This window comes from Colobus angolensis, unplaced genomic scaffold (genome assembly GCF_000951035.1).
Source record: "Colobus angolensis palliatus isolate OR3802 unplaced genomic scaffold, Cang.pa_1.0 Scaffold83, whole genome shotgun sequence".
Lineage (NCBI taxonomy): Eukaryota > Metazoa > Chordata > Mammalia > Primates > Cercopithecidae > Colobus > Colobus angolensis.
This window is the reverse complement of record NW_012122154.1, coordinates 2,355,735-2,364,882: the sequence shown is the minus strand read 5'-3', so window position 1 is coordinate 2,364,882 and position 9,148 is coordinate 2,355,735. Positions and strand designations below refer to the sequence as shown.

Here is a 9,148-nt window from a genome sequence, read left to right as displayed (position 1 = left end):
CAGCAGCGTGGCTGGCAGCAGCTGGTCTCACAGCAGCGTGGCTGGCAGCAGCTGGTCTCACAGCAGCTTGGCTGGCAGCAGCTGGAGCCGCAGGTCCCACTGGTGGAGCAGCTGGGAAATCCGCAGAAGCTGGTCTGACAGCAGGCCATGGTGTCAGGAGTTGGTCTGAAGTTTGGGTTGCTTGGAGGAGTTTCTGAGTTATGGCTGCCTATTCCACCTCGGGCTTTTTATAAGTCTTGACCAATTCCTCTATCTGTGGCGAGCAACATTTTTATCTTGTTACTCTTTAAACCAGCCTTTCTAGGGCCCTCTGATGGTTCCAATGCTGAATTGTTTTAAATATATCTTGAAATTGATTTTTCCTTATTGCTCAGCTAATACTCACCAAATGTGTTTGTCCTTGGTAAAAATGTTAACATTTTGTTTTCAAACAATGGTGTAATTTCCACTTGAGCTTCAGCTTCAGTTTTGCACTTGTGGGCATATCATCTGACAAGGTGACTCTCACCCATAAGATGATGTGATTTTGGGGATTGTATTCACCAAACCTCAAGTCTCCAGAAAAGAATTATTAATCATGACTGTTCTTTTGTAAGACTGCTTTATATTTTTTAGACTAGTAAGATTATACTCTCTGTATATAATCTTATTAGCCAGATAGAAACTCTGATAAACTCTACATTCATAGAAATTCATAGATTTTTCCCTGAAATGAAATCTTTCCAATTTCTGTGATATCTCCTGAACTTCATATTCATATTTGAGGAAACATCACTCAGGAGGATATATAAAACAAAACCTGTTCAATTCCAATGTCTCTTAAAAGAGAGGCTAAAATTCGTATTCAGTAATTGGAAAAAGATTGCAAAATATTTTAATGAAATTTACACTCCTCTATGAAAGACAAAAACCACCAGTATATGGATTATCTGGCATATAATTTCTCAAAGGCAGAATTTATTTTTAATTTATGTCATTTCATATTACTAAACTATGTGTCCTGTGAAAAGATATTAGACCAAAGAGCAAGACAACTGAATTTAGGAAGGGGAATCAATCAAAGAAAAAGCAAGAGTTAGAAAATACTTTTATCTGCTTTATAAGGCAGGTTAGAAAATGGGTGACCAAATATAGTTCAAGAGGTGTAGTATAATAAATGCAAAGAGATTAAGACAAATTTCAACAAAATAAAAGTTAAAACAATTCCTGGCCATTGCTAGAAGAAAGAATGTGATTTTCTACTGGGAGTTTAGGGTTACATAAGATACATGAAAAAAGTCTGGACAAAAACATATTATTTCTACTTGGGGTAGGTTTATTTCTCCCTTCCAATCATGAATAGAAACACAGAGTTAGCATTTTATGAGGTGGTGGTGTTTGTACAGGAATGGGGTTGTATTACAATGTGATTCATGCCAGCATCAGTAAAGATGTCCATGTCATATGGTAACTATGACTGTAGGTATGACATTGAAAATGGTTATATGTAATCACTGAATGTTGGAGATCAAAAATGTGTAAATTATCTTGTTCCACCACTTAATTTTATAGGTGTAGAAACTGACATCATTCTTATTATAAATAGCACATATTTATTAACTTCTACTATGCCCACAGCACTAAAGGCTTATACAGAAAGCAGGACCCCATCTGTTTGTTTCACATCTTGCTCTAGTATAAAAATCAGTGTAGTAGTAACAGGAGGGATTAATCAAGGAAAAGAATTGAGTAAAGAACTGTTTAGTCTCAAAGTTCTAAATGGGAACATTGGTGGTGTGGTATGGAGCACTTTTCATTTTCTCTTAACATTGGTTGTTGTTAGAATACTCTTGAGTCTTGGAGAGGTTAAGCGACTTGTTCCATTCCCACAGTACACAACTAGAAGAGCTCATTCCTAGACCAGTTCTTTTTATTTTATACCATGCTGCTTTTCAGAATCAATTAATGTTAGTAAAGCTCTTTGTATTTGTCTTTTTTTCTTAAAAAAGGTGTTTTGTAATAGCTCAAGAATATAAATATTAGATGGTAGATAGATGACACTATGGACTAGCGATTTTAAATACACAATAAATAAGTATAAATACGTTAAAGTTCTTTTAAGTGTCTGGACCAGAGACTTTTTTTAAAAAAATTATTATTATACTTTAAGTTCTAGGGTACATGTGCACAACATGCAGATTTGTTACATATGTATACATGTGCCATGTTGGTGTGCTGCACCTATTAACTCGTCATTTACATTAGGTATATCTCCTAATGCTATCCCTCCCCTCTCCCCCCTCCCCACAATAGTCCCCGGTGTGGACCAGGGACTTACAATGGGAATAAATCACATTTGCTTCCTAGTCGTTTTTTGTTTCCGACATTCAACTAAGTTAATATACTTTCTGGGTTTCTACATCTGCCATACTCATTGTGTCTTCTTTATTCCATGGGTATTATCTTAGTTGAGCTCTTATTGTACATTGTACATTGCTTGGCAATCAGGGCAGTATCTTCCTGATTAGTTTCTGTATAGTTCTGTGCAACTTACTTCTCTGGCCTTTGACCTCTGTCTTTATAAGGAGCTATCATGAGAATTGTCCCAATGCCCAGCTCTTGTTATGCCATTTTCCTGCCCCAAAGCTTTCAACAGCTCCTTACTGCTTATTGCATTAAGGGTGTACTCCCTTGGCTAGTATTCAAAGCACACAAATTTTCCAAATCTTTCTTTCACTATCACTCTCTATATATCCAGTGCCCCCAGCCAAACTGTACTCTGAACAATGCTATGGTTCCCCTCCCTCCATACCTTTGCTCATACTATTTCTATTGCCACGAATGCCATCCCTCTGATCTGGGTAGCACAATCTGAACCCATATAAAATGTTAGCTTCTCTTTTCAATCTTTCTTTTTTTTTCCCTAAGCAATAGTGACTTCTCTGTTGACACCACACAGTGTTGTACTTTTATTTTTTCATATTCTACTTTTTAGATGAATTTTAGTTGAATATGACTCATGTCCCTAGAAGCTTTTTGAAGAGGGGAACATTTTTAATTCAATTTTAATTTCTATTTTATACCATGTAGCCTGTGACTTGCATATGGTAGGCAAGCAGTGCATTTAGACCCTATTTGTCAACGTATTTAAAAACAACCCAAAATGGATTAAATACTTCAATATAAGACCACAAATAATAAAACTACTAGAAGAAAACATACAGGAAGCATTTTATGGCACTGGTCTGGGCAATGGTTTTTTTCTTGGGGGGATAAGACCTCAAAGGCACAGACAACAAAAGTGAAAGTAGTCAAATGGGATTATATAAAAGTAAAAACCTTCTGCACAGCAAAGGAAACAATCAAATCAACGCAATGAAGAGACAACCTAGAGAATGGGGGAAAATGTTTTCAAACTATGCATCTGACCAGGGTTTAATACCCAGAATATATAAGGAACTTGAACAACTCAACAGTGAATAACGATAATAAATCCAATCAAAAATAGGTAAAAGACCTGAACAGATATTTCACAAAAGAAAACACACAAATGGCCAGGCGCGTGGCTCAAGCCTGTAATCCCAGCACTTTGGGAGGCCGAGACGGGCGGATCACGAGGTCAGGAGATCGAGACCATCCTGGCTAACATGGTGAAACCCCGTCTCTACTAAAAACACACAAAAAAACTAGCCGGGCGAGGTGGCGGGCGCCTGTAGTCCCAGCTACTTGGGAGGCTGAGGCAGGAGAATGGCGTAAACCCGGGAGGCGGAGCTTGCAGTGAGCGGAGATCGCGCCACTGCACTCCAGCCTGGGCGACAAGAGCGAGACTCCGTCTCAAAAAAAAAAAAACAAACAAAAAAAAAAACGAAAACACACAAATGGCCAACACATATATGAAGAAGTGCTCAGCATCACTAATCATCATGAAATGCAGATCAAAACCACAATGAGATACCATATCACCCCAATTAGAATGGCTATTATCAAAAATACAAAAAAGTAACAAATCCTGGTGTGGATGTGGTAAAAGGGGAGCTCATACTAGGTTGGAGGGAATGTAAAGTAGCATAGCCATTATGGAAAACAGTATGGAGGGTCCCCCAAAAATAGAACTACCATATGATCCAGCAATCCCACTATTGAGTATATGTCCAAAGGAAATGAAATCAGTATGTTGAGGAGATATCTGCACTTCCATGTTTGTTGCAGCACTATTTACAGCAGCCAACATATGAAAACAATCTAAGTGTCTATCAATGGATGAATGGATAAAGAAAATATGACACACACTCTCTCACACACACAAAATGAAAACTACCAGCCATAAAAACAATGAAATACTGTCATGTGCAACAACATGGATGAACCTGGAGGACATTATGGTAAGTGAAATTAACCAGGCACAGGAAGACAAACAGCACATTCTCTCACTCCTATGTGAAATCTAAGGAAGTTAATCTCGTAGAAGTAGAGAGTAGAATACTGGCTACCAGAGGCTGGGGAGAGTGAGAGGAGGGGAGGATAAGCAGAGATTGGTCAACAGGTACAAAGTTACAGATAGATAGGAGGGATAAGTGTTGGTATTCTAATGCACAGTAGGGTGACTATGGTTAGTAATATTGTATCGTATATTTCAAAATAGCTAACAGAGAAGATTTTAAATGCTCTTACCATGAATAAATGATAAATGTATGAGGTGGTGAATATGCTAAACACCCTGACTTGATTATTACAAAATGTATACATGTATGGAAACATCACACTGCACCCCATAAACATGTACAATTATGTGTCAGCTTTTTTAATTAAAAGTTAATTTAATACAAAACATTAGAATGAGTAAATAAAACCAAAGTTTTTGCAAGACCAAAGAACAGATATTTATTAGAAAATAAACATGCCACAAAATCTTAGATAGGAAGAAGGAAATTGCTTCCTTTACAAAGACTTCAGAATGGCCCACGTCTTAATAGATGAGCCGGGTTCTCGGTTCCCAGCTTGGTTGATGTGGGGTCTTGCGGGCTCAGGGCAGGAGGTTTGTTAAAGTAGAGAAACGGGAGTGTGACTTTTTCAGAAAGTGAGTTGTATGTTCCGGGCAGTCAGTGCCCTGCTCAGCAGGAGAAGGTCCTGCAGGTGGTGCTGCAAGGCGTCGGCTGGCCGCAGGGGGGCCGGCAGCAGGGGGACTGCACAGACACAGGCTGGCAGCAGGTGGTGGCCCAGCAGCAGGGCCTGCAGACCACAGCCGTGCACGACGTGGGGCAGCAGGTGATGGGGCGGCAGCAGCCTTCCTGCAGGGAGCAGGGGTCGCAGCACACCGGGCGGCGGCAGGGCTCGCAGATGGGACGCGTGCAGCGGGACACGCAGGTCACGGGGCGGCACACGGTGGTCTGGTAGGTCACGGGGCGGCAGCAGCAGGGGTCGCGGTAGCAGCAGGGCTGGCAGCAGCCTCCCCCGTAGCTCAGGGAGGAGAAGGTGGAGCCGCAGCAGGAGCCGGTCATGGTGGTGTCTGAGGCTGGTGTGGGGTGGGCTGTTGAGAGGAGCTGGATGTTCTTAGGTGTGAATGTCCTCCTCCAGCTCCGGGCCCTTTATATACCCTGGCCGGGTGCAGGTGACCCTTTTCGTTTACCTTTTGGCCAATTAAGTAGAATTCTGTTTTGACTAATGGTTGCTTGTGACACACTCATTATCTCATTAAAGAGCTCTTGTTGTATGGATGTACCTACACGGTGGGAAAATCTAAGAACTCATCGTCATTTGAGGTGATAGTAGCTCTCGATGCTTATTTTGAGTAGATAGCACTGGATCAAATCTGGACAAAATGGTCTAAAAAATTTTCAGTTTTTAAAAGAAATTATAAACATAGAGGAGTACATAGAACACTGAGTAGAGCCTATCCTGACCCCAGCAGGGGACTCAAGTCATTGAAAGCGCCTACATGTGAAAAGTGAATCACACGAATGTTAGACAAGACCTCCCATGTAGTCTGCTTGGGAATATGTTTATCACTTGAAATAGTGGGATACATAGGCCTTGAATAGGATAGTAGCTCATCTAGTTTTACAGGACAGACAAAAATTTTTGCAAGCCACTAAGTATTGGAATAATACCTCCAAGACTGCCTTGCATGTGTTCTTTTCTCTAGTACATGGTTCTGTGCAACTCTGGTTCTTCTGGTCATAAGGTGCTGATTTTTATCTCTGAAACATGTCATTTTTTAGCCTTGCCTTTCTTGTGCATGTAATGAAGAATTCTGTAATGGGAAATTTTTCTTAATATACCTTGATGGCCGGGTGCAGTGGCTCATGCCTGTAATCTCAACACTTGGGGAAGCCGAGGCAGGCAGATCACCTGAGTTCAGGAGTTCAAGACCGCCCTGGGCAATATGGTGAAACCTCAACTCTAATAAAATACAAAAAATTAGCCAGGTGTGGTGGCGGGTGCCTGTAGTCCTAGCTATGCAGGAGGCTGGGGAACGAGAATCACTTGAGCCCCAGAGGCGGAGGTTGCAGTGAGCTGAGATCAGGCCACAGAACTCCAGCTTGGGCTACAAAGTGAGACTCCATCTCAAAATAATATATATATACATATACCTTGACATAAGTGCTATGACTAGCAAGTGAAAAGAAAGGGGTTTTCAACCAATGTTGCACACATATCCAGTACACTGTTCAGCAGAGACACGTTGGGAGGCTGCCCAGTGTTCTGCTGTGGCACTGCTGAAAGCGTGATGGATGGGCTTCTTCAGGAAGTGTTGCCAGAGGCAGTTTAGGAACTGCAAGGGGGAAACAGTCCCATTACCTTCCAGCTTTATTCCTCCTGTTAGTCACCAGACAGGGTTTTGAATCACTTCAGGATCATTTTCTTTATTTGAAAGAATGTGCTTTGGACCCCAACATCTAAAGCTCCCCAAATGGAATTTCAAGCATAATTTCAAAACTTTAAAAGGAATGTAAATTGACTGAACCCATAGTCACAATTAGCGAAACAGAAGAAGGAGCTATCAGGCAGAATCTCATCACTAGAGACCTTTGACTCTCTTGTTTTACATTCTTTTCTTTGTTCATGGACATGGGATTTTTGTTTTTCAAAGCGATAACCAGAGGTAACTAGGTAAAAAGTTGTATATTCTGCTCTTTTCAAGACATATTATGTCATAATTTATTTTCATGCTGCTGTGGAGTCTTCATGGTAATCACATTTTATGCAATGGGAGCCTCTTTGGAAGACTTAAATCATCACATTAACAAGACTCATTTCTCTACTGCACAAACTTCGAACCCAAGTTCCTTCCAAAGACATCTGTCTCTCCCCTTTGTAAAGATCCAAAAAAAAAAATAGTCTGTGTATCATTGAGTAAACCTTTCTGATGTTTATTCACTCTAAGACACTTATCCACACCCCATAGCCAAACTTCATTTGCAGGCAGAGAAATTATGGGTCATGCATCAGTTATTCATGCCCCAGAGTTGTGAGAGCACAGACAGCTCTGTGGTTTGAAACTGGTGGCAAGTCACATCCTATTTTCTGACCCCACTTATTCTGAAACTGGACAATGCTCATTTAAAGCTCTGCTGCTTACTGGCTGTGTGTCCTTGGGCCATAATAATAGTTCATATCAGAACTGTCGTAAGGATTACATGAGCTAATATTTGTCAAGTGCTAAGAACAACAGTGTCTGGTACTTATTGTCTAAAATATATATATTTTATATATATAATATATATATATATTTAAATATATAGTATATATAGTAAATATATTTTTAAACATATAGTAAATATATATATTTATACATATATACACATATATAGTAACATGACCTTTTACTATATATAGAGTAAATATATAGTACGTATATACATATATATGTATATATACGTACATATATACCTGTATGTGTATATATACATACACATAATCACATATATATGTATAAGTATATAGTAAAAGGTCATGTTACATTGGTACTTTTTAAATTCTAAACTTTAAGTTTAGAACAAAGACCAACATATTTGTTATGGCAAATGATCGGTTCTCTGCTCAGTCACCAAAGAATACGCATGAAATAACATTATTCAGTGGTGAGTTCCATTAATAGCATGAAATAAAATAAAAGCACCTGGAAGCAAGAAATAGAGCACCTTCTCATTGAGTACTTACCTCTGTTAAGGGAGTCAGGCTATTGTTGAACTGACAGGCGGCACATCTGTCAGGACACTGTTCAACAACAAGACCCCTACTGAGAACCCCACAGCCCATGCAATACAGAATGGGGTCTTAGAGAAGCATCCTTAAAAAAAAAAAAAAAGGCCTTCAAATTGATTTAGATAGACTTCTCGTGGTGGTGGACAACAGATTTTGTGTAATAGACTCTAGAGCTTTATTTCACATTATCATTTAACAATAACATTATGAACAATTTTTTTTCATTATTTCAACTTTTCCTTTAGATTCAGGGGGTACATTGTGTGATGCACCAGTTTGTTATGTGGGTATATTGTGTGATGCTGAGGTTTGGGGTATGATTGATCCTGTCACCCAGGACTGAGTGTAGTACCCAATAGTTTTTCAACCCTTGTCTCCCTCCCTCTCTCCCTGCTCTAGTAGTCCCTGAGGTCTATTGTTGCCATCATTAGGTCAATGAGTACCCGATGTTTAATTCCCATTTGTCAGTGAGAGCATATGGCATTTGGTTTTCTGTTCCTGGGTTAATTTGCTTAGGATAATGGCCCCCAGCTGCATCCGTGTTACTGTGAAGGACACGAGTTCATTGTTTTTTATGGCTGAGTTGTACTCCATGGTGTATGTGTACCACATTTTCTCTATCCAGTCCACCACTGATGGGAACCTAGGTTGATTCCATGTCTTTGCTATTGTGAATTGTACTGTGACAAACATGCAAGTGCATGTGTCTTTTTGGTAGAATGAGTAGTTTTCTTTTGGCTACAGACCAAGTAAAGGGATTGCTGGGGCAAATGATAGTTCTATTTTAAGTTCTTGAGAAATCTCCACGTTGCTTTCCATAGTGGCTGAACTAATCTACATTCCCATCAACAGCATATAAGCATTCTCTCCTCTCGACAGCCTTGTCAGCATCTGTTGTTTTTTTACTATTTTTTTCTTTATTCTGAAACTATGGGGCTTCAATTACTGAGCTTTTTAATAATAG

At 39.7% G+C, this 9,148-nt stretch overlaps 1 protein-coding gene across 1 annotated transcript; it reads right to left on the bottom strand.

Annotated features, from left to right (window-relative positions):
• Positions 1 to 5,090: 5,090 nt before the first annotated feature.
• LOC105503067 (keratin-associated protein 2-1) lies at positions 5,091 to 5,520 on the bottom strand. The gene has a single exon (XM_011929800.1). The coding sequence runs from the start codon at positions 5,475 to 5,477 to the stop codon at positions 5,091 to 5,093; it is 387 nt and encodes a 128-aa protein (XP_011785190.1). The 5' UTR covers positions 5,478 to 5,520.
• Positions 5,521 to 9,148: the final 3,628 nt, after the last annotated feature.

Coding starts and splice junctions, on each gene's coding strand:
- LOC105503067 (XM_011929800.1), bottom strand. CDS start 5,477: ATGACCGGCTCCTGCTGCGGCTCCACCTTCTCCTCCCTGAGCTACGGG.